At 31.1% G+C, this 26267-nt stretch overlaps 2 protein-coding genes across 2 annotated transcripts; both read left to right on the forward strand.

Moving 5' to 3' along the window:
• The first annotated feature begins 304 nt into the window (after positions 1-304).
• LOC139500131 (putative leucine-rich repeat-containing protein DDB_G0290503) lies at positions 305-3757 on the forward strand. Its single transcript, XM_071288869.1, has 3 exons — positions 305-1352; positions 1689-3359; positions 3720-3757. Exons 1-3 carry the CDS (start codon positions 305-307, stop codon positions 3755-3757), a joined length of 2757 nt encoding a protein of 918 aa, XP_071144970.1.
• Positions 3758-4727: 970 nt separating this feature from the next.
• On the forward strand, positions 4728-24273 carry LOC139501125 (ATP-dependent RNA helicase DDX19B-like). Its single transcript, XM_071290106.1, has 6 exons — positions 4728-4827; positions 11627-11687; positions 16415-16471; positions 19941-20070; positions 23141-23279; positions 23814-24273. Exons 2-6 carry the CDS (start codon positions 11628-11630, stop codon positions 23908-23910), a joined length of 483 nt encoding a protein of 160 aa, XP_071146207.1. The 5' UTR covers positions 4728-4827; position 11627; the 3' UTR covers positions 23911-24273.
• Positions 24274-26267: the final 1994 nt, after the last annotated feature.

Genomic DNA, 26267 nt, shown 5'->3' on the forward strand with positions numbered 1-26267 from the left:
ACAATTCAATCAGACTTAAAATGACACAGTCACATAAACAACATCTGTAATAAAGCCAACAAACAGCACACTAGGTTTCCTTCGAAGGAATCTCTTAACATCAGTTCCACCTCAGTAAAGGAACAGGCATATACATCTTTAGTCAGACCATCACTAGAATATGCCTGTTTAGTTTGGGACCCTTACTTTACTGAGGATATTAACAAAATAGAAAAAGTACAAATAAGGGCTGCTAGATATGTCACAGTGACACTAACCGACACAGAAACACCTCAAGCGTTAGTGACATGATAGATCATTTAAAATGGAGAGACCTCGCACACAGAAGAATCGCATTGTAAATAACTCATTAGTGGACACTCCTGTTGGAAATTCAATCGAAAGTGCACGCCAAGTTTTATATGGACAGCATCTTAACTATGTACCTTTCAACACACCAGCAAATCTGCATGGCAACCCACAACAGAAATTGGTTTTCTCCGATCAACCCTCCCCCCAAATTTCGAACGCACAAAATACACAAATCTGTCTAGAATCTATATTAAATGACATTTATACAAAACTGTCACATCTAGATGCTTTACCGTCGATTGATAAACGTCTAGGGGGGATCGAAAGCAGATTCTCATCATTAGAGACAGAACTTGCCGAAGTCAAGCAAGATATGAAGCAAATAGAAGGCAGAATAACTGGATCTGAAAACGTAGTTAAAAAGATTGAAAACAGATTTTGCTTTATAACGGAGGAATTCGATAATATGAGACAAGAAAATATGGAACTAAAAGAAAAGCTTCTCGAAGTTCAGTCAAGGTCGATGAGGGAAAATCTTCTTTTTGGTGGTATACTCGAAGATCCGAGGGAAAAAGATGACTATGATAATATTGAAACGGAAACAGTCCTTAAGAAATTTATCAAAGAAAAACTTAAGATAAACGAAGAAATCAAATTTCATATTGTTCACCGCCTCCGACCACGCAAGGACGCTAAACCAAGAACCATAGTAGCTAAATTTGAAAGTCGAAAGGATAGAAACAAAGTTCTTAGAGCTGCCCCTGCTAAACTGAAAGAAACATCTTTCAGCGTCTTTGAGCAATATCCATACGAAATGGTAGAAAGAAGAAATGTTCTATGGCCTATTTTCAAACGAGAACAACGTCTAGGAAATCATGCACGTCTTAAAGAAGACAAGCTATACGTCAATGGTCACAGAATATATCCTGAAGATGTAATTGAAGCTCAGAAAAATGCTTCCAATGTACCCAACAACCCTTCGCAAGACAACATGTATCCATCTCAACAAGGCAGTCAATTTCTAAGGGAGCACTTTGGCTCACGAGACGAATCAAGAGCAGGTTTTGGCCGTCCCCGCCACATATAGGACAGGCAAACAAGAGGACAGTTGAACTTTAAACCCAGTATATGTAACAATTCTCACTCATTAAATATTTCATGCTTAAATGTATGTGGCCTAAAAAATCGATTAATATTTAAAGAATTTACTGATTTGATTGAACTAAATGACATTTTTGTATGTATTGAGTCAAAACTAGATGATTTGGACCAGCTTAACTTGCCTAAGGGATATGATTATTTTACCAAAAATAGAAAAAAATTTGAACGAAAATCTGGAGGTATAACAGTTATTTTTAAAAAATGTTTAAAAAATTTTCTTACATTTATAAACACAGACTCTGAGTTTGTACTTTGGGTTAAAGTAGATATTCCAATGCAATTAACTAAAATTATGTTTGGTTGTATTTATGTACCTCCCGAAAATTCAAGGTACTCCTCCAAGGATGCCTTTGATGAAATTGAAACAGAATTAATTACGTTAAAAGATCAAAGCACTGCAACTGCACTACTTGGCGATTTTAATGCCAGAACAGGGTCTCTTTGTGATTATATTATACCAGACGATGAACTTTCAAAAATTTTGAATCATGATGGAATAGATGAGATAGATAGATGTTTATATGACTTTTACAATTTATGTTTATATAATGTATCCTTACAAAGATCGTCTGAGGACAAAGGTCGCATCAATGTATATGGTAACAAACTTTTGCAATTATGTAAAAACAATTGTTTATATATTGCCAATGGCAGAATTGGTAACGACAAAAATATGGGCAAAGTAACTAGCAAAGAAACTAGTCTAGTTGATTACTTAATAGTATCAGGAGATTTGTTCCCCTATATTACGGAATTTGAAGTTATTGATTTTGATTCGTTATTTTCTGATATTCATTGTAGATTGCAATTCAATCTTTCAGCGATGTTACCTGATGATTTGCTTGATAAAAACAATTCACCGAATGTGCCTAGTAAGCATATTCGTTGGATTGGTGACAAAAGAGATCAATTTGTTGACAGCGTTGAAAGTAAATTGACCATTGATAACTTGTCGAACCAGTTAGACACGCTTGATATGACTAATGAAAATTTTCAAACTGACCTTAACGAATTAGTCGAAAGTTTAAATAAAGTGTTTCTTGATTCAGCCTTCGAAAATTTCGGAAATAAACCCGCCAAAATTAATCGAAATTCAAAACAACACCAACCGTGGTTTAATGCGCAATGTCGTTTAAAACGAGATAATTTTCATCAAGCAAAGAAAACACATAATTTATTTAAAACAGAGGAAAGTAGATACGATTTGAAAAAAGCTAGTAAGGCATATAAAACAGTAATGAACAAAAGTTACGAGGAGTTTCAATTTAAAGCTGAAAACGAGCTGCGTAGTATGGATCAACATGATCCAAAAAAATTATGGAATGTTTTGAATAATTTTGAAAGACCACAGGATAAAAACACACCAATCGATCTTGATGAACTTCACGCTTATTTTAAAAAATTGAACACAGACGGAGAACGAGATGATGTAGATTTTGAAATACCAGATTGCAATGACGAACGTGTAAATGCAATCTTAAATGGTAAAATTACAGAAAATGAAATTTTTAAAGCCGTTAAAGATTTAAAAAACGGAAAAGCGCCAGGTTACGATATGGTCATCAATGAATATGTGAAATCTACCATTCAATTTATGATGCCCCTTTATCTTAAGTTATTTAATAAAATATTAGACTCTGGAGCCATTCCTGAAGCTTGGACATTAGGTATTATTTTGCCATTTTTCAAAAATAAGGGGGACCCCCTTAACCCTGACTCATACAGAGGAATTACTCTAGTATCTTCTCTGGGAAAATTATTTACTGCCATACTGAATGGGAGACTTTCAAAATATGCAGACTTATTTGAAATAATTCCAAAAGCACAAGCTGGCTTCAGGAAAGGCTATTCAACTCTGGATAACATATTTTGTTTACATGTGCTGATAGAATTATATTTATCATTTGGTAAAAAACTTTATTGTACGTTTATCGACTTTAAGAAAGCGTTTGATACTGTTTGGAGATTGGGGTTATGGCAAAAGTTGGTAAAAAATCAAGTTACCGGAAAAATTTTAAGAGTGATTTTTAATATGTATGATAACATTAAATCTTGTGTCAAAAAGGGAAATGATATTTCTGGCTTCTTTTCTAGTGATCTCGGGGTACGACAAGGAGAAAATTTATCACCTTTTTTGTTTTCTATTTTTCTTTCGGATCTAGAAGAATTTTTGTGTGAAAATAACATAAATGGACTTGAAACAGTATCAACGCATTGTCAAGAACATATTGGACTATATTTACAAATTTTTATCTTATTTTATGCAGATGACACTATCATACTTGCTGAAACAGTTGAAAGTTGAAAGTTGAAGAACAGATGCACGCCTGGTCATGTGTTATCATTGAAAATCACATATCATCTCATTGCAATCATGCACAAAAACAGACAGACTAATTCAACCGCTCAGACAGTCCAGGAACATGCACACACTCTCATACAAATTTCATCCTGCAGAACACAAATAAGGCAACAATCATTTTTTCCACGCACAATTAAAATCTGGAACAGCCTTCCCCTGAGTATTGTGATGAGCGACTCTATAGAGTCGTTCAAAGTAGCCGTCTCAACCTACACCTACAGTCAGTACTAAATTCATTATGTCATGATGTGTAAAAAGTTTTATCTAAAATTAATATTAAAAATTAAAAATTAAAAATATGCACTACCAGTCCACTTATCTTTGTAATTTTTTTTTTTTTTTATAATCACAAATTTGTTATATTTCACTGTATATATGTCTTCACAAAGCAATGCGCAGTACAAGTGACGTAAACTTCAACGTGTTGAAGGCGGTCATTATATAGTAGAAGTAGAAGTATATTATAAATTTTCCATTCACATAGGCGGATCCAGGGGGGCCCTTTCGTGGGAAAAATTTGGTTGATTATATAGGGAATCACTGAAGTATGACTGGAGCGGCCCCCTCTTAGGAAAAGTTTTGGATCCGCCACTGATTCAATTGAGGTGATTTTCAAAAGTATTTTTAAGGTTTTAAAATTTTAAGCGTTATCAAATTATCTTCATATATGAGTACTTATTTATTCAATTGAAATTTGAAATATACTCAGGACTAACTCCGCTTACGTTAGAAACGTCTCGGACCCAATTCGATCTTCAAAGAGGTCGAATTAAGTAAGGGGCGAGTTGATGAATTCTTATTTTTGTAAAACTTAGTTTCGAATATAATTGTTAAAATATCAGACCATAGCATATAAAATTGCTTTAAATGCTATTATGAATTAACTTTAATGTTTTCTCTTCAATGTTCTAGTTTAAACTGAAAATCCCTTATTTTTTGTTCAAAATTCGAAACTATTCGCATAGTGAAAATAGAAAAATTGAAAGTGGTGGTGAAACAAAAATATCAATCAAGTATGGTTCTACGTTTGTAATTAATTTTGTGTTGACATTACAATAACTTATTTGTCTGTCTTCTAGGGGAAAATTTTGTTCAGCAAAGTTCCCCAAAAAATATTATGTGTTAATCTAAACAGAAGAAAATGTAAATCCTGCACGTTTTCTTATGCTCATAAATGGGTAACACGAATGACCGAATAACACTGTTATTATCCGAATAACACATGTAATGACCGAATAACTCTTCAAATATCAATATTAACCATACCCGTAGCCAGGGGGGGTTCGAGGGGTTCGGACGAACCCCCCCTTGAAAACTAATAAGCACTGTTAAAGTCGATGTTCTGTTCGAATTGTGACTGTTAAAGTCGAGTTTGTGAGTCAAACGAACCCCCCTTTGGAAAATCCTGGCTACGGGCCTGTTAACACATTTGATAGTCTGAGATTACTCTGACGTCCAACGGCTGTTTTGCCAGACAAGCTGGGGCCGTGGGAGGTCATAGCTCGTCCCATATCAAAAAGTGGATATTTGCCCACCCAAAATAGATGCGCTGCTTCGTCGCTTCTGATGCCGACTGACGGTAAAATTTGATAACAAGATTTATTTTATTTAACTTATTGTTAGTTTATGGTCTTACACACAAAGTGATTTTTACAGCCCAATCTCATCCCTCTCATCTCACCAGAACTACTGAACAAGAAAGAAATGGTGGATTAATGGAACAATTGAGTTTTTCAAGAAAAAAATAATACATTTTGATTCACCGTTTACGTGACAGGAAACCAAACAGGAAACCAAACAGGAAACCAATCTTTATTTTCTTTATTTTGCACAATATATTTCAAAAGACATAAATGAACACCATTACTAGTGTTACTTGCTTCATGTTAATATTTAAAATCTATTTTCAATGTTAAATTAAAGTTTTTTTTAAACACAACAGGAAACCAGGCCAAAATAAAAAGATTGTATGTTTGCCCAAACGCGACCGACCCAAAATAAACCCGCCGACTCAAATTCTTTTTTTGACGTTTTTTTGAAGAATTTTTTTTTTCGGATTTTTTTGGGGTCCGCTCCGTTATCGTACAAAACTTAATGTTTGTCGTCTTTGCGTTTGAAAGTTACTGTGAATAAGATTAAAAGAAAGCGTATAAGAGACGCAGTTAATCGATATTCGATGTTCTCTGTTTTTATCTTCTGATTTAACGAACGTAAATTAAAGAAGTAAAACATGTGAAGTGGCACAGTTTTTTTACGCTGTAGTTGTCTGTACTACCAAGCCCTTACCTATATGCTTAATGTTAATTTCATCGTGTTATCGAATATCTGATAAGAATATTCAGGTAGATTTGTTCAAAACCATGTGCAATTGAATATTTTCAATGTAAATATTCTGACAGGAAATGGATCCGGAAGTTGCGAATTTACAATCTTGCAAGAAGATTATGTTTTTACTGAATAAAAAGGAATTATTTCTTGATAATTGTTGTCTTTAATTGTAATCTTCCTTTATCATGTAAATTAGATGCCCTTTTATTCAAATAGTTCAAATTTACAAGTCTCATTAGACAAGATCAGTACGTTGCTGTTTGGGAGAATTTGATAAAACTATAATTGCTCGCAGAATCAGAAATATAATCTTAACTGAATGTAACTCCTTCTGAATAATTTATTGCAATATAAATATAAATGCCTTTTGACAAGAGAAATCTGACTTTTGTCAAAAACATTTTTTTCACATGTGCAAAAGTAAAAACATGTTATGGATGTCATATTGGATTTTTATACAAATTTGTAAGGAAGCCTCTAGAACCATGACCTAAAAATAAATAGTCTTCAGAAAACGTTAACTTTATGCAATTATATTTTATCAATAATGATTATTTTCAAAAATTTAAACTTGATTATTTAAAGAAATAAAATTATAACAAATACGTTTTTAGTTTGGAGATTCTACAGAACATGCTTTGATCTATTTATAGCCAAATTAGTTTACCTGTGTGATAATGTAAAATATAAATCTGTTTTCAAAACACAAAATAGACACAAACTAAGGATGGTAGATAATAATTCATATAAATATTTTAGGACATTTAATTTTTTTTAATAGAAATAGGATTTAAAAACTGCAAACAAATTTAATCATTACATAATCAGCTGATATTTTTTTACACAAACATCGTGTTGATGGAACTGTTGAAAATCACTTCATAAATCCACCAGCCCTTTCACACAGTTAGCAATTGTCAGGGTTATAAACATCTCAGGATACAAATCATATAGTAGACTAATTTATTTATAGAGGTTTTAAATTCATGGCTTTTGGTTGTCTCTACAAAGGTTTGACGGAAAAAAAGATATACTTTTTTAATATCTTTTAATATTTTCATGCAAATTCTGATAAAAAAAAAGATAAAAAAAAGAATTTGCCTACCTACCTACCCACACCCAGTCATCATGGGTCGGGTTTGGGCAAACTGAAATATTTTTAATTGTGGCCCCATAAGAAACCGAAAGCATTTTTTTAGTTTTATTTTATTGCAAAATCTGCTTAAAATAATCTGAACAGTATACTTTTTCTTAAAATCCATCTTAAATGTAACAGTATTATAAAACTCCTAAATATGTGCTTGTTTAGAAAACAATTAGTACAATTTATTCAGAAATTTCCATATTTTCTTCATTGATACAGGATACCATGATCGTTGTATCTTGATGTTTTAGCCAAAAAAATGTATTTATATTTGGTTTTGAAATTCCAGTTATATACAATTTATTCCAAATCATTGGCAATGTAAAATTCTTTAAATCCAGTAAAGAAAAAAACTTTTAACTTGGAATTAAAATCTTTAAAATAGGCACCATGTGATATTTGTGACCTGTACACCATCTACATGGTTTCCACATTTTAACCTACTTTAGTGGGCTAAAATCAATAAAGTACTTCCTTTCAAGTCATGCATGGTAAAAGTTTACTTCTCCTTTGACAAGTTTATTGCGTTTCTGAAAAGTGTTTGCAGAACATGAATAAAAAAAAAATAATTAAAAATTGTGACAAAGATACAAACTTTGTACATTCCAAGTGTAACGGTATATTTTTTATTAAATTATCTTTATTCACCTAAAATATCCAATAATATTTACTGCTGAAGCAAAATCAATCCAACGAGCATCAGCACAATGATAAGAGACGTAATGTCTATTAAATTTTCCAAGGACACTTTACATTGTTATCAGGAAACAAAGTGTGTTATAACGTCTGTCAAATCTGAAATCGATTTTGTCAAGTCATTGGGCATTTATTTTCACACAAGATCGTATGTAACATAATGCACATAGGAAAAATAATAGACCCCCGGCGCAATCTCTTTGAAAATTGTATTTTCCTTTTTTAAACAAGACGAAACAAGTCTACAGATTATGTTTGCTAACATCCCGTTGGAAACAAAAACAATGTTTAGACCTAGTATTTCATACATCTGACCGTAAGGGCGTGATTACATGTTAGTCACATGTTTCACGTATGACCGGAAATGATTAAAACTTAACAACAAAAACAATTTTAATAAAAAAAAAAAGGAAATAACTGGACTTCTGTTTCGTTTGAAATGTAACGCATAACGATAACGTCATTTTCTAACTTAATTATTACGAAGAACAAAACTAGAATGTAAATCATCTCTGATTTACCTGTTTGAACATCTCGCGAGAGTTCATATTTGCATATTGTTATAAAGAATTCTATTACAACAAAGCAGATTACATCATCTAAAATTTGCGTTACGAAATTGGAAACCAAAGTAATGCTAGTGTTCTTACACCTGCTACAGAAATACTTATAGTTCTCGGCATTTTCTTCTGACTATTCTTATTGGTCGATGTTCTTTATTATTTGAAAGCAAAAGTTATGAATTTGCCGTTGACGATTATCTATAAATCAGTCAGCGTTATGCACTTCGGAAGCGAAAAGTAACGCGAGAAACGACACAATAATACGGTCGTATAATCTTTGAAATTTGTTAATTTCAATTTTTTTTCTAGGGAAGAGTAGCATACACTTGTATGTTGATAAAAATAAAGGCATCTTTAGATGTAGTTACAACTTTTCTTACAGTAATACATATTTTTATCACTTTTCTATAGTTATAGGAAACGAGCCCAATAGCAAATTATGGTCCATATATGCATAATGAAATTAACATATGACATGACAATTTTATTAGGAATGATTGTGTTTAACTGATGATGCCATAAATGGTACACTGTGATTGTCATCAAATAAAGTTTTAAATCTTTTGATGTTTTTTTTCTTAACCATTCTGTCTCAGCATTTTAACAAACTCTGTACTTTCTTCTATGTTTTCTTTCAGCTCGCTCTTTCCAAGATTCATGTAGTATATTTTAGTGAATTTTATATTGACATTAATGCTGTTATAGCTTCTGTATCATCAGCATTGGTATTGTCTATTTCTTCTTCAGATGTGATTTCTGCAACCCCTCCCCCTTCCTATATTGGTATTTAGGTATTCAGTCTCTGTGGACTTTCTCTAACGCTTACTAGATTACAAACTATTTCAGATAGCATTTGTACAGCTCTCTAACTGTCAGAATGCTGGTCTAGTATCAGTATTTGTACCAGTAGATATACATGTATCTGCTACTAATTGTATTGTCCATGGTTCTGAATCAACTGCTTCAACCCTTAACATTCATGAAGACATTTATTAAATTATTACTCAGATAATGAGGGGGGATAGGAGGGGTCCTGATCCCCAAATCCCGGACTTAAAAAAACGAAATCCCGAGGTCCCGAATTTAAATAAAGTAAATCCTGACGTCCCGAAATCCAAAAAAAAGAATTCCCAGATCCCAAAAGGGTCAATCCCGAAATCCCTAGCTTAAAAACACCCGATCCCGAAGTCCCGATAAAGGTCCTATCCCCCCTCGATAATAATAAGCTTTTATTTTATCTATATTGAATTAAATAAAAATAGAAATATGATAAAATTATTAGCAATTGTTTAAATAATAATGATGATATGAGTTAATTTCAATAATCCTTTGTGTAGTTGTGCAAGTATAGTAATGACTTTTAACTGGTTGTTAATTGATTTCACAATTATCCTCTACAATTTTTTTGAGTTCATTTAATCTCCCTTTGATCTTCAATATAGTCTAGTCAACAATACAACTACAATACTGGGACATCAGTAATGTACCAGTATTGCTGGTTTTTTTTAATAAAAAGTTACAATACTGGTACAAATTTTTTATACCAGTATTGACAGTAACTATTGTGGAATGTGGACAATACTGGTATACCAGTATTGCGATCACCAACTACAGGAGATCCGAAATGGTTATATGTATGCCTTTCTTTTTTAAACATCAAATATGTGAAAAGGGGATGAAGCCAGTATAAATTCTTTTTAATTCAGACAAATTATAACTTCAAAATCAGAAACAGAAATACTGTAATGGTTCTGTTGTTAGGGATTTAATTTATGAGTCATTTTCAATGTAAACAAAGAAACTATCATCAGGTAATGTTCATGATGTTTTTTTCATTTAAAGAAATATTAAAAATGAAATTTTTATTGTGGTCCTTCAACTATTTTACTAGACTTGTATATCATATACTTAACAATGTTTACTCAAAGTCCAATGACAATTGGCCGTTTCAGAATCTAAATCATCATGGGTAATTTTAATGTTCGTACCCAAAAATGAAAATAATGTTACGTCATTGGTAGTCCGAGATTACTCTGACGTCCAACGGCTGTTTTGCCAGACAAGCTTGGGCAGTGGGATGTCAGAGCTCGTCCCATATCAAAAAGTGGATATTTGCCCACCCAAAATAGATGGGCTGCTTCATCGCTTCTGGTGCCGACTAACGGCCTTGGAATTATATAAATCGGGCATCAATCTGTTCATTTTTAATTTGGTCATTGGTTGAATTTTCATTGTTTAGAATGTTTTAAACCAATCAGAACGCTTTGGTGTACGCTTTTGTAAATATTACCCAGAATACATTAGATTCTGAAACGACCAATTGAGACCGATAGATAGAAAGATTTCTATGCAAATGTGGGAAAATGAAAAAGTCTGAAAATAAAAAGTGAACGATTTTGAGTTCATAAGTACATTGATTTTTTTTTATTGATTTTTCTACTGTAATTGGGGACTTCATCTCCACATTATATATGCCTTAGTGGTGCTTCCCTTAAAGTTAATAGTGACAACCTGCCAAAATGGGGAATAATTCCCCAAAATATTTAACAATCCCTCAAGTGTTAAAATTTATTTTATCAATTCAACATTCAAACTTAAAATGACACCTTTGCACAATGAATACTGCACCATTGTCAAAATATGAAATGATAGATGTTGACTGAAACATATTAAGTTACAAGCCAGTGCTCATCACTCACAGTTAAGTCAGACAACCAGGAGAAAAAAATTAAGCTCACACTATGCATGCTATGTTACAGTCAGTGCAATTTGGGGAAACAATGAACTGTATTTATATGTTTTCTTTCAATAACAAAATCATTGGAAAAAAGTAGATTTTTCCCCCTAATTGCACTGATTGTAAACTTGATTTACTTTTTTAAGTTGCTTCTACATGACAAAGTACCAGAGTGTCGAATGTCTAACCACATAGTAAATAACCTGTTGAAAATTATACACTCTGGAGACAAAAGTTGATTTTATGATATAAGTCTATTGTTTTATTGGCTTTTAAATGTAAAATTTCTGATTTGATGCAGGTTTGTGTTATATCATACAATAACTCTTTCTAATGTATTTCAGAATGGCAGATTTAGACTGGGGTGCATCTGTAGATGAACAAGAACAGAAATTAACAGCTAAGGTAAACAGATCTAGATTTTTCTGATCCCAAACATGTAAGAAGTGCTATTGATACTAAAAAAAACTCAGTTTATTTTAGGTCGAAATTTTAATGGGAGGTGAAATTGTAATGACAGAGTGCCATGAGTTTCAAGTTTTTCTTTCTAAAACAGTCACATGTACTTATATATAAGATATAGATTTTATATGTAAAAATGTAACCTGTTGAAACAAATAAATCCTCACTGGCACAGTCATGACAGTAAATTGATTTATAAATAAGTACTGTAAAATGAAAGTTGTTTGTTAAAGGGAAAATTCACGATTTTTTACTTATGGTTTAAATATGTTCATTATGACATAATATATATATTCACAAAGTTTTATCGCTATATGTGCAGTAATAAAGGAGAAATTCAATAATTAATGAAAAAATATCAACTACTTCCTGTAGGTCGTGACGTTTTCTCCTGATTTTTGCATGCCGGGATTTAAAATACAATCATTAAAAGTCTTGGTTTTTAATCATATTTTAACGTAATCGTAAGCGCGCCGATGACTTATGCTTTATCTAATAACCATCCGATAATAAGAAGATAAAACGCACAGACGTTCAATTGTACTCATTCGTGAGATAAATTATCTATGTTAAACGTATATATTCGAATTATGTTTGTAGACAACACAAAAAGTTATAAATTTATTTTTAATAAATGCATTTTCGAACTGATAAGGTGAACAAATTAAAGTACAATAATCTGTAAAGACAATATGTTGGTGTACTCATGATTATTGACCTTTTACTATCTCTGCTATGACTAGGTTTATACGATGTGTGTATTCACGGTTCTGTGGCAATACTCGTAGATGGCTTGTTGAAAGGTAAATTGTTATTTGCACTTCGGTATTTAACCACGCCTCTAGGGCACACCTTGCCAGGTGTGACTGTCTATTCGGATCAGTGGGAGCATTTAATACACACATTACAAATACATATTCAAGTTGGTGACAAATAAAAATTGGTCGCCGTGGAATTATTTAATTATATTTGGTGCTATTATTTATTTGAATTCAAATAAGTTAATTTACTAAGAAATACACAATTTTCGGTTAAAGACGGGAAACTTAATTCATATGTCAGAATGAAATGATATACAAGTCTTGTCCTTGATTTATGTCTCATAAAAAAGGGGGACTTAGAAATTAGAAATAGCTTTACTAAATCATTTTTATTTGTCTTTATTGGGCGAAAAAATGTACGAGAACACTTACATTTAGACTTTTGAAAGCCATGTATTAATTAATATATGAAACTATCTGAAGATAACTCTACCGAAGCGGAATATAATATGTACGAATAAAGAAAAAATACTTTTGTATTGGAATGGAATCGAAAAATTACGAATAGATATTCTTTTCAAGTGTGAAAAACGTCAACCAAATTTATTCATAATCGGGAACGTCCTTATTAAAATCTGAGACTACTATAATAATCGTCGTCTCCCAACGTATATATATACTTAAATAACTATTTGACCAACGATGTTTAAAATTAAAAGACAACGAATTTAATGTTATCATTCCCTATTTTTGAATGTTATTATAAGTCTGTTCAACTTGCAAGAATACCCCTAAAGCGGACAAATATCCGACAAGCAGTTTATTCTTTAAATTGCTGTCATTGAATATCAAGAAAGAAAATAAATCCCGAAATTGATACTCAATAGTTTTCCTAGAAAATATTCACATCCCTTGGGGATTATTAGTGTACGTCCAGTTGCATATATTTTACATGAATGTTGGAACAATTGTGATGATGACAAATTTCGTCCTTTATTCGAGAACAATCTAATTGATATATAAATCTGTGAGTTTACTATGTTCTTAACTTCGATGAACCAAAGCAAGTTATAAATTGACCTGTATTTAAATCAAATTGTTTCTTTTTTTTTCTTCTTCTTCTTTTGGTATACAATAGTCTATCGAATTCGTTGATTACATACTGTTGGCATACGTGGACTAGTCTATAATAATTTACAAAACATTTACCACAATTTACACAAAATGTATGTTTCTTTCTTATGTTCAATGTATACATGTATACATATTTTAAATTGCGCTACTGACTATAGTTCCGTAACTTTCTACCCAGGCGTATGTATACACGAATCGTTGACAAGTGCGCACATTTTTTTAAATCAATAATTCTGGTATGTTCCAATCTGTCCTAAACTATTGACAATGAGTATATATTACATTTTCCCAAATTAACCCTTTGAAAAATATGTAAATAGATTTGTATTTCTTCAATTTTTTTTTTTGTATTAATTTTTTTTTATAGATAATATTCTTTACACCAGAAATGTTATTTATAAACAAGCGTATGAGTTCAGTAATGACTAGTATAAATATCACTTTCGGACACGCAAGACAAAAATGTATATTATACATGCACCTGATAGTTCAAAATGGAAAGTTATAAGTAACGGTCGTGTACACTGATCAATACCTACAGAAGTGAAACGATGCATGAACTTGCAAGCCAGCCGGACAGGAAATCGATTGAATACCTGGACGTGTCACCTTACGCCCCTTCCAATACCTTTGGGAGTAATACCTTTAGCCATGCTGGTGATCAGATGAGGGAAGATTCGAATTTATTTAAATAAAGTTTATTACTTGAAAGAATTATGAACGAATTAGATTTTCGAAAACAATTTCCACGGAACACTTATTTATGATTTGAACTTTGACTTTTTAACTAATTACAATATTATCAGTTTAAAAATAACAGACTATATGGTTATTTAAAAATATAAGACCATTTTCCGTATCAAGTTAGTCAGTCAGATAAAACAACCGTACGATTGACAAGATATCGACACGCAATTACGACTACATCGTTTACTGTAGTTTTGTTCCTTTGTGGTTTATAGACATATCGGGATTTTTCATCGGAGAAGGTGACAAGATGGCGGAGAGCAGAGAACTGATACTCAAAATTTAAAATCGATGGTGATCTCTTATTTTGCGGAATAAAACTTTAATATCTATAAATTTGAGCATTTTTATACAGAATGGACATAATATCAATTTTTGATTTTTTTGCGAAGTTTCCCTTTAAATAATTTTGTCAATCTCTGTCATTAAAGGGTTGTACATTTCATATTATTATAAAAATACCAGCATTTAAGAAAAAAAGGTAACTTTCAGGAAGAATCATTTTTGTCGAGCCTGCAACTTTTGTTGCAGAAAGCTCGACATAGGGATAGTGATCCGGCGGTGGCGGCGGCTACGGCGGCGGCGTTAGCTAACTTCTTAAAAGCTTTATATTTTAGAAGGTAGAAGACCTGGATGCTTCATACTTTGTATATAGATGCCTCATGTTACGAACTTTCCGTCAGTCACATGTCCAATGTCCTTGACCTCATTTTCATGGTTCAGTGACTACTTGAAAAAAAAGTTAAGATTTTTTGTAATGTTAAATTCTCTCTTATAATAAGTAATTGGATAACTATATTTGGTATGTGCGTACCTTGCAAGGTCCTCATGCCCGTCAGACAGTTTTCATTTGACCTCGACCTCATTTCATGGATCAGTGAACAAGGTTAAGTTTTGGTGGTCAAGTCCATATCTCAGATACTATAAGCAATAGGTTTAGCATATTGGGTGTATGGAAGGACTGTAAGGTGTACATGTCCAACTGGCAGGTGTCATCTGACCTTGACCTCATTTTCATGGTTCAGTGGTTATAGTTAAGTTTTTGTGTTTTGGTCTGTTTTTCTTATACTATATGTAATAGGTCTACTATATTTGGTGTATGGAATGATTGTAAGGTGTACATGTCTAGCTGACAGGTGTCATCTGACCTTGACCTCATTTTCATGGTTCAGTGGTCAAAGTTAAGTTTTTGAGTTTTGGTCTATTTTTCTAATTCTATATGCATTAGTCAACTATATTTGGTGTATGGAAATATTTTATGATCTATATGTCTGTTACACAGGTTTTATTTGACCTTGACCTCATTTTCACGGTCCATTGCTAAGTGTTAAGTGTTTGTGTTTTGGTCTGTTTTTCTTAATTTATAAGCAATAAGTCAACTATATTTGTTGTATTGAAGAATTGTTAGCTGTACATGTCTGCCTGGCATGGTTCATCTGACCTTGACCTCATTTTCATGGTTCATTGATCAATGTTTCGTTTTCTTTGGTTAATGTTGATTTTATGTGACAGTTGTAGTAAAGCTTTATATTAAGCTCTATCAACATTATATCAATGATTAGTAAAAAAGGCGAGACATTTCAGCGTGTGCACTCTTGTAGTAATATTGTATGATCCTGTGTTTGTTCTAGTTGTGAAAGATTTACTTTATGCTACAAATGTACATGTACATGAAAAAATATGCATTGAAGGTATACAAGGTAACAAATTGATTCTTAACCATTCTACATGTATACATGAGAAAGATAGCCATAATAAATATCTATATGATTTGCCGACAACAGAAGACTTGAAATGTGTTTTCTGGTCTCTGTGTCAGTTAGACCACCTCTCCTGTATCAGGTTAAATATTATATAGATACATATTCTTGTTTTTATTATATATGTTTATCTGAGTTTTGTATTTTTTCTATCATTTATTAGATATTTAATATTAAATACTCAACAGTCTATTTGAAATCATGCAAGTTTTGCATAATATTTAATTTTATTTCAATGGATGAACTATAATTTTAACATTGTTTAAAGAGTAATGAAGCAAAAAGCTGGGCGGATCAGGTAGAAGAATTTGACATCAATCAGCAGGTATTCATTCTAGCTGTTTACTGTTGTGCTGTGAGCTACACTTCTATAACTTGTAAATATGTGCATTAGTATGAATTCACATAACTTTTTATAAAAGATCTTGAAAATCCAAATGAATTCCTCTTTAAAAAAACATATTTCCTGTCTGAAACCATTCAGCATGAACTTTGACATTCTTCAGTTTATTCTCAATGAAATATTAAAAAAGTTTCAATATTAAAAAAAACACACTTTCTGAATGAATGAATTCCTTAATATAAAAAAAATCAGCCTCAACTATAGCATTTTCAGTATATTCTGTGCATATTATATGCAGGCTTTCAATAATGATATATACACATACATATACTTTGCTTTTATAATCATTCATAGCAAAACCTGTACATTGAAAAGTTATTTTTGTAATTCTTTTATAAATCCTTGAACTTTAAACAATCAAAGGTCAAATTAACTTTTACAAAACCTTGACCTTTGGACAAAGGTCAAAATCAACTTTTATAAAACTGAATATTAGTCAGAATAACCTTTTAAAAACCTTTAACTTTAGACAGTCAATAGTCTGTTCAATTAACTGTTCTAAAACTTTGAACTTTAGACATGTTAGACAATCAAAGGTCAGAATAAACTTATTCTCCATGCTTACATTGAGATATTTCACTTCCACAATTCTATTGTTAAAATTGTTAACAAAGAAATGTTAGGTTACTGTAGACAACATTTTTCTTCTAATATGGGGCTTTTAGACTTTACTGATAGACTATTTTCACATTACCAAATTTTGACAGTATATACATTTTCAACAGATTACCTACAAATGTACTCTATGGTAGGATATTCTGGTAATACAACAGATTACCTACTCTATGGTAGGATATTCTGGTAATACAACAGATTACCTACTCTATGGTAGGATATTCTGGTATTACAACAGATTACCTACTCTATGGTAGGATATTCTGGTAATAGTCAAACATATCATTTGGTGCCAAAAAATAAATGCTTTTATACAATTTTGTTGTGTTTAGAAAACATAAAAAAATTAACTGTTTCCCAAATTGCACTGGCCATGGTTGTAACATTGGTTTTACTTTTGTTGCTATTAATTGATTAAAAACTACATATTTATTGAAAAATTGTTAACATTCTGGATCAAAAGTTGATACTATGAAAAAAGTCTATTACAACTTGTAATTAATGTTGTAGATTTATAAACACATGGTGTGGTTAAAAGCTTTTTTGTAATTGGACAGTCACTTTAATTTTCACATTGTAGTGTAACTGCACTGCTTTTGATTAAACACTTTTTTATCATCTGTAAAACTGTAAACTAAGTTGTGTAGTGTTGTGTTTTCTTTCACATAACCAGTGAATGTTGTTAATTGATGTGTTACCATGTCAAGAAGAGGTTAGTATGAAAGAAAATAAAGAGAAGACTGATATCTTTGTCGAACTATAGTATAAATACTGAAAACTCATAATAATTCGTCAGACACCAATTTAATATCATTGGTTTTTGTGGGTATACATATGTAAGTATGTGTATCCATAGCCAATTACAGATTGAACTAGTTATAAGAAGATACATGTATGTTATTTAATTATAAAGAAATCAAATATTGGATATAGTCAAATTTTGTTCCAACAAAATTTAGTATAGAACATGTAGTTAAAGTAGTTGGTCACTTATTATCAAATTTTGCTCAAAGTATACATATGATATATGAGTTGTAAATATGATACTGAAACAGAGAAGGTTAGAACCGACAGATTTATGTTTACCCTGTGTTTTTAGATTATTTTTCGTCTTCTCTCTGGTTGATGTGTTTATTGTAGTTATTAAGTTAATTTTTGTCACAGATTTTCATTTTAATGTTACAATTAGTTTTCTGTATTTGTATGTTTAGGTACAGTACAACATGAACAGCAATTCATAAACAATATGGATTAAGGGCATATGTTTTCAAATCCATAATAATATACATTTTTGTAGAATAAGGAGATGCGGTATGATTGTCAATGAGACAACTATCAACTAGAGACCAAGTGATGTGGATGTTAATTATACTATATTTAGCAGTATGGCCTTCAACTAAGAGCAAAAACTTTAAAGTCAACAATTAAAGATCTAGATATATATTACAAAATGTGAAACAATTCAAAATAATTTTGGATGTAACACATCTTCTGATTGGCTGACGTCGTTTTCTTTATCATATCATAGACACAATTTTGTCATGTGACCATGACGTCATCAACGTTTATTTCATCATTGAAGCAGTAAAATGAAATTTTGAAATAACATAAAAAATGTGGTGCACACTGTTAAATAACCCGCTACACGCCTTATTCAGTGTGCACCACATTTTTTTATGTCATTTCTTCATAGACAGAAAAAAATATTACAGTCATTCCTTAATAAAAGCAAAAACCAACTGCAATGTAAATGTATAGTAATGATTTCAATGCGTTTGGAATATACTGTACCTCAGGACAGCACACAATCGATCAAACTTTTGTAGTGCCTGAGATATGTCAAGAAATACATGTAAATAGCATTTAAACATTAAAGGACATGTACAGAACTGGTGAAATCATTTTAACTATAAAATAAGGTGAATATTTGCCTGCAGAAGTTCAACCGTATATCCAGTTTCACAACAATGTTTCAGTACATTTGTGTCTTTAAGAAAATCACTTAGCTAGTGGTAGTTATCAAAGTAAACATATTTAGTATGCACAAAAATTCTTTTGGAATAGAACTGTATCGCTGTGTAAGTTTACCTTATGTGCATAGAAGGGCTGTGGCTGATTGGTCTTAATTGGTGCTCACCTACATGACTTACAATGAATTAATTATTATACGTTGAATACTTACAAGTGAACCACCAATTTGAAAGTGAAGCAAAAGTCAACTTTCCCATAAGGTTGTAGACAAAACCTCGAAATCAAATATTGTGTAAAATTCACTTAAAACAAATTATCTTCAATCAACATGATCAACAATAATTGGAACACACATAAATAAATGAATCCACAGTTAGTCTGACAACACAGAGGTGAGTTCAAACACACTGTGTCTAGCTGGGTTTGCTTCCAATCTTAATACAAGTCTTTATTAATTGATTAACCAAATAGTAAGTTGTGTTCCAAATAAAAGTCATTGAATTGTCATGATTGTATATAAATTGAAATTTATATTGGATTAATATCAGAAATAAATAATTTTCTTAAGGTTTTAGTCTGTTATCTATTTTCTGCATGAAATGTTTTTTCTTGTATCACACTGAAAGGAAGCTTTTACAAAAAGATGATGTTTACAAAAAAGAGAAATTGATAATCACCAAATGCTTGATTATTGCCATTATTGGTGATAAATAAATATCTTGATATCAGATTCTCACTTGTTCTGAAACACAATTTTTTCTAAGTGTTGGAAAAACAATGATTGATTAATTACTGTATACTGTAGGTTGACAATCTGAAAATAACCAAACCAAACCAACCTGAGACAGTAAATGGTGCAGGGTCAGCGGCCAGTGGAGAACCAAAATCTACTCCTGACCCAGGAGGCGCTGCCGAAGGTGGCCCAGAAGATGGCGGTAAGTAATATCTTCAACAATATTGAAAGAGAAGTTTTGAAAAAAATATTAAAGTCATAAGAAACGAGTGACCGGTGAAAAATAATGTTCTTCCAATTCTTGAACTTATGCATACAAACATCCTAAACTTCGTCTTCTGTGCTCGAATTTATCATTTTTTTCGTGTAAATTTCGTATAATTGTCAATTTTTTTTCTCAATCGGTCAGTGTTGTTGTGAAAATATGGCAGGTAATTAAAGTTCGTGTTTTGAAGCCGAAGTTTAACGATTGTCACCTGTTTGTCAACAATTGACGAAAAATAAACAAAAAAGCATGGAAATTGAGCACGTGTTTAACATGTAAATTCAGATAATAGTTTATTTTAAGGACATCCATGCGTATTGTGGTCACCGGATTTTTACGAGATGGGTCACACTGAGGTCACCTTGCATACGGAAAATATGTCGGGGGAATAGCTTGCTGGAAGGAAGCTATTCAAATAAAGTAAACTTCTTCTAAATATGAATAAATTAAAGAATTTTCTTCAGAAAAAAGTATATGTACATAAGTTTTATAATGAAAACTATCCATTGAGTTATAAAAATCATATGCATTATTTTTTTTTGATTTGAGGTTTCTTATGACTTTAATAAACACTACAGCTATTCACTTTTTTTTTCTTTTCTGTACAATATTTATATCAAAACAAACTCACACACTCGCATTTAATCTCTGTATATGACCTGTAACATGTTAAAATTGCAATTACAATGACAGTGTTCTCCCCAGGCCGTTTTAGCGTCGCGGTACCGCGACGCTATATTTTTTCACCGTGATGCTATAATAATTCACGCGACGCTATAATTATTTTGAAGATGCTATTTTACTTGTCCTCAATTTTGAACTTTCATCTATTATCGATTATGATCATGAAAATTATATCACCTTTAATTGTAATCCCTTTAAGTCGGACACTAAAGGCAATTAAGAGATTAAATAGCTAGGTGTTAATTGCCCTCAGGGTGATAACTGTTTGGATGCGAATATCCCAAGCTGACACTTGTGACATGACTAATACCACGTGTCTGCAATAACCAATTTCGACATGGAAAAATGCAATCACAAAACAATTAGAAACCTACGTTTTGTATTACGAAACTTCAGAGATTGAAACGATTTTTTTTTTTTTTTAAAAAGGTCGTTTATTTGTGAAACTCTCCAAAAATTACTTTCTTTCTCTTCCAGTAATACGAGAGCGAGAATTTTGGTTTAGAGCTAAAATAAGTTTAATACTTCTTTAAAAAGTTATCATAATTGGCTTAAGTTTATGTTTAATCCATTTAATGCATTAAAAGCGTCTTATTCATTCACAATCTCTTGTCAACAATGTTTATTCTGGGACTCATTTTTCGTAAATTTTTCTATGGCCGCCATTGCACATTTTTGTGTAAACTACGGATCAGAACCGGACCAGATATGACAAAAATCCGCATTTTCACGATAATGACAACAGATGGACAGTAGACAGAAAAAATATACCAAGAGAGAAAACTACGCTTTAACAGACTATTTGTTAGATAACTTTGTTAAAAATACATATCATTTTAATGTAAAAATAAGAAACAACTGGAACTAATTCATTAAGTGCCATGAAACAATGAATTTCATAAACACGATAAAAAAAAAAATTTAAATTGATTTTTTTTTTTGCTACTTTTGCTACTTTATCTTTACTTGATATACTATAAAATATAGTTAATTTTGTGTACTAGATATTTAGTTTTGTATATATACAGGTTGATCTATAATGAACCATTCATTCATTTGACTTATTGTTGGGTAACTGAAACCACATATTTATTTTTATTTGGCACAAGAGGAAAAAAATAATTCTGTAACTATAAATGAATAAAGAAAACATAAACTGAACCAACTGTTTTTGTGGTTATAGTTTAATTGTATTCTCAGTTATGAATTGAACAATATAAACTAAAACATATGAAGGAAATAGAGCATCAACGCGACGCGACAAACGAAATTAAAAAAATAGTTATTTTTATTTACTCAAAATGTGATGCTATCCAAAATTTCTGGGGAGAACACTGAATGATTTATGAATTATAAGGCAACTATATTGGATTTGACTGTTACAAATTAGGCTTACCCTTGTCACACACAATCAATACAGACAAATGACTAATTAAGCATGAAAACGGGAAACGAAGGCCAGCAGGACATGGAAAATTACATGTGCTATTATTGCAATGAGAAGCAGGATATTGGATTCTCACTAATCAATATGCGGGATCAGGGATTAGACCCCTCCAATGAGACCCCCAAGACATTTTAATTTTTTTTGCATGTTAATTTTCACATACACAAAGATGGGTTTGCTGTCTTGGAACAGACACATTTAACTCAACTGGGGACACAGGTTGAACCAGTCATTCATAAATAAGGACTGTTCTCAAAGCAAAGCACATGGTGGTCTTTAATGGCATTTTTATTAGAAACCACATCAATTATAGAATTTGAACATATTGCTAATACAGTTAAAGTATCTTATAGACTTCGAATACAGAAAACTGTATTTTTGTGGATATTTGATATCTTGATTTTTTTCAAATTCATATTTTTCTCAAGCCTATAGAAAATTTGAACTGCAAGAAAAATTCAATAAGCAAAGTTCCTTATCAAATAGCAAAATTAAAAGCTCAGAAACAACTGTCATTTTCTTGACTTGGTACCTGTAGGCATTTTCTTTTTAGAAAATGGTGGATAAAATCTGGTTTTATAGCCATCTTAACGTCTCACTTGTATGACAGTCGAATAAAATTCCATTATAATATTGACAACAATTGATTTTCAGAATACAACAAATATTAATTAATCCACAGTAGTCTTAGATAAAAATTCTAAAATATCATACAGGGTTAAATAAAAAATGTAAAATATCATACAGGGTTGAATAAAAAATGTAAAATATCATACAGGGTTGAATAAAAAATGTAAAATATCATACAGGGTTGAATAAAAAATGTAAAATATCATACAGGGTTGAATATTGTTTTTTTTTCTCTTTTCTACATAGGGAATACTAAAGAAGATGAATCATTGCTGAGGAAATTGATCCACTCAAAGTTGATATCCTCAAAAGCAAATTTAGAAGTTTTGCAGAAAGATCCTAATTCTCCATTGTATTCTGTAAAAACATTTGAAGCTTTGAATTTGTAAGTACATTAGAAAATTAACGGGATGAGGTAGGATTGCCAATTAGTCAACTATTTATCAAAGTTCAAATTAAGAGGATGTAAGCAATATTAATAATAGGCATCCGTACAGCCTTCAACAATGAAATAAAAACCATACCATATACTAGTAGTCAGCTATAAACATGAAAAAAGGCCTTGACATTAAAAATACGAAACAATTCAATTGAGAAAACTAACGGCATAATGTATATAAAAAACTATTAACCAAAAACAAATATGACAGTCATGAACCAATGACAAACATTGAAATACAGGCTCCTTCAACAAAAGAAAAAATATTTTTAAGGATATCTGATTCATGGTTTTACACAAGTCTGCATTAATCCTATATTGACATTGTTCTGTGTTGAACTTTATATTTGCGATTCACATGAACCCTCAAAATCCACAGAAAATTTGTATCACTTGAAAAACAACTAATTCACAATATTGTATTTAAGATTTTAAAGTTTATATCACTATAATCCTAATTTTTTTTTTATATGTTTTTAGGAAAAAAGAATTGTTAGAAGGTGTTTACAAGATGGGATTCACAGCTCCTTCAAAGATACAAGAAACAGCATTGCCAACTCTCTTAGCGGACCCGTAAGTTTTGATGACCTATCATCTAACTAAAGATTTTGCAGTAAAAAGTAGTTTTGTTTCCCCTGGGGCAAAAATATCTCGACCAATTAGTACCATTTAGCCATTCCTTCTGTTTGAAACCAATGGATTTTAATATGGTCACATCCTGCTTGACATAATTCATGGTTGTTTCTACAATTCAAGAAATAATAGGAAATCAATAGAATTGATGAATTCTGCTCGATAACTTTACTTTTTTTTTTTTTATTTTTATTATTTATAACTTCCAATTTACAACATAATATACACAAATATAATAGCAATATATAATATATAAATCTATAGATATTATCTAATCAATACATCTTTCTATTAGGAAGCAATTTTTTTTTTTTTTTTTTTTAAATATACAAATATAAGATAAAGAGTAAAGCAGTTTGAACACCGGAGAGAGAGAGATAGAAAGAGAAAGAGAGCGAGAGAGAATAGTGTGGTGAGTTTTCAATATAATTCATCTAGAAATTGAATTCTATTTTAGTATAGTAAATACAGCATTTTCATTTATAACATGTATATACATTTTTGTACTTAACTAAGCATGCTAAGTAATATATCAAAAGCATTCCATTCTCTGAGAAACTGATGTTCACATTTGTTTTTCATAGCAATATTTTTGTCCATTGCATACACATATTTTATCTTTTCTTTTACTGAGTTTATTGTCAGTTGTTTTTTAAAACATCTGGAATTATAAATATATTGCTTTATGGTAAGAAAAATAGTATTTTCTGCATTGCCTTTTGATATTTTTGCAGTGTTACCAAACAAAAAAACTTCTTTTTTAAAAAGTACACTAATTCCATTGGTTAGAAACCAATTTTCAATCTGTTCTAATAATAATTGTGTATGTTCACATTCCCAAAATAAATGTTCTAATGTTTCAATTTCTCTATTACAAAATGTACAATTTGGATTATCATAAATCTTAATTTTATGAAGAAATTTGTTTGTAGCTAAGATTCGATGGTTGAATCTAAACTGTAGCCACTGTAACTTAGTATTATTTGTGACAACAAATGGCAGTTTATAAATTTTTTTCCAATGATTTTGATCAAAGCCAAAAATTTCAGTCCATCTTAACTGACTAGTGGGAACACTTCCATTTTTATTCAAAACAATATACATATCTTTAGATCCTTTTGAACTTTTAACAAGTCTTTTAATAGCAGATGGAATTAAAGGTAGTTCTAATTTGTGATTTTTTCCCACAAATGATTTTGATGCTTGATGTATAGCAGATATAATACTATTATATCTCATGAAATTCACATTTATCTGATACATTTCTTCTATCTTTTGATGAGAGAAAAAGGTCCCATCTTCATTTACAATATCATTTATAAATCTTATACCATTTTCAAACCAGTCTTTATAAAAAATAGGTTTATTTGCTACCTTTATATTATTGTTAAGCCAGATTGGACTAGCAAGAAAGCATTCCCAACTGTCATATTCATCTTTTTCTCTAAGAAGTTGCCATGCTTTCAGAACATCTAGCCAAAATTTATTTTTGATATGTTGCTGTAATTTTTGGATATAAACACTTCCACAACCATAAAATTTTTCAAGTTCTACATGAACATTTGACAAAAAAACATTCTGCCATTTGTTGTCTGTTTTAAATAATCTCCTTATCCATGTACACTTCAGTGCTAAAATAAATGCACTAAGATTTATCATTTTGAGTCCACCATCTTCAATATCATTTTGTAAAACATCTCTCTTAATTCTATCAATTGGTGAACTCCATATAAAATTGTACATAAGTTGAATAACATTTTTAAAATATCATCACTTGGATTTGGTAAGGATATAAACAAATGATTTAAAATAGGCAATATCAATGTCTTTACTACAGTAATTCTACCAATAACAGTAAGATTTCGTTTTGACCATTGTCTTATTACACATTTAATTTGTACAATTATTTCATCATAATTAATTTTTACAATTCTATCAAGATTAACATCAAAGCTTATACCTAGTACCTTAAAACATGTTTCTCCCCATGTAAGGTTTCTATTTTGGCATAATACCTCATTACTATACTTTTTATTTCCTATCCAAATAACTTGTGTTTTAGAAAAATTAATATTTAAACCAGATATATTTCCAAACCAATCTAATTCATTTAAAGCTTCATTCAGAGATTCTTCTTTACCATCTAAAATAAGAGATGTGTCATCAGCAAATTGTGAAAGTTTGTGCTCAACTTGCGTAATTGTAATACCATTTATCTTATCATTATTTCGTATTTTTAATGCTAATATCTCAGCACAGAGAATAAAAATATAAGGCGACAAGGGATCACCTTGTCTACAG

Source organism: Mytilus edulis, chromosome 13, assembly GCF_963676685.1.
Source record: "Mytilus edulis chromosome 13, xbMytEdul2.2, whole genome shotgun sequence".
NCBI lineage: Eukaryota > Metazoa > Mollusca > Bivalvia > Mytilida > Mytilidae > Mytilus > Mytilus edulis.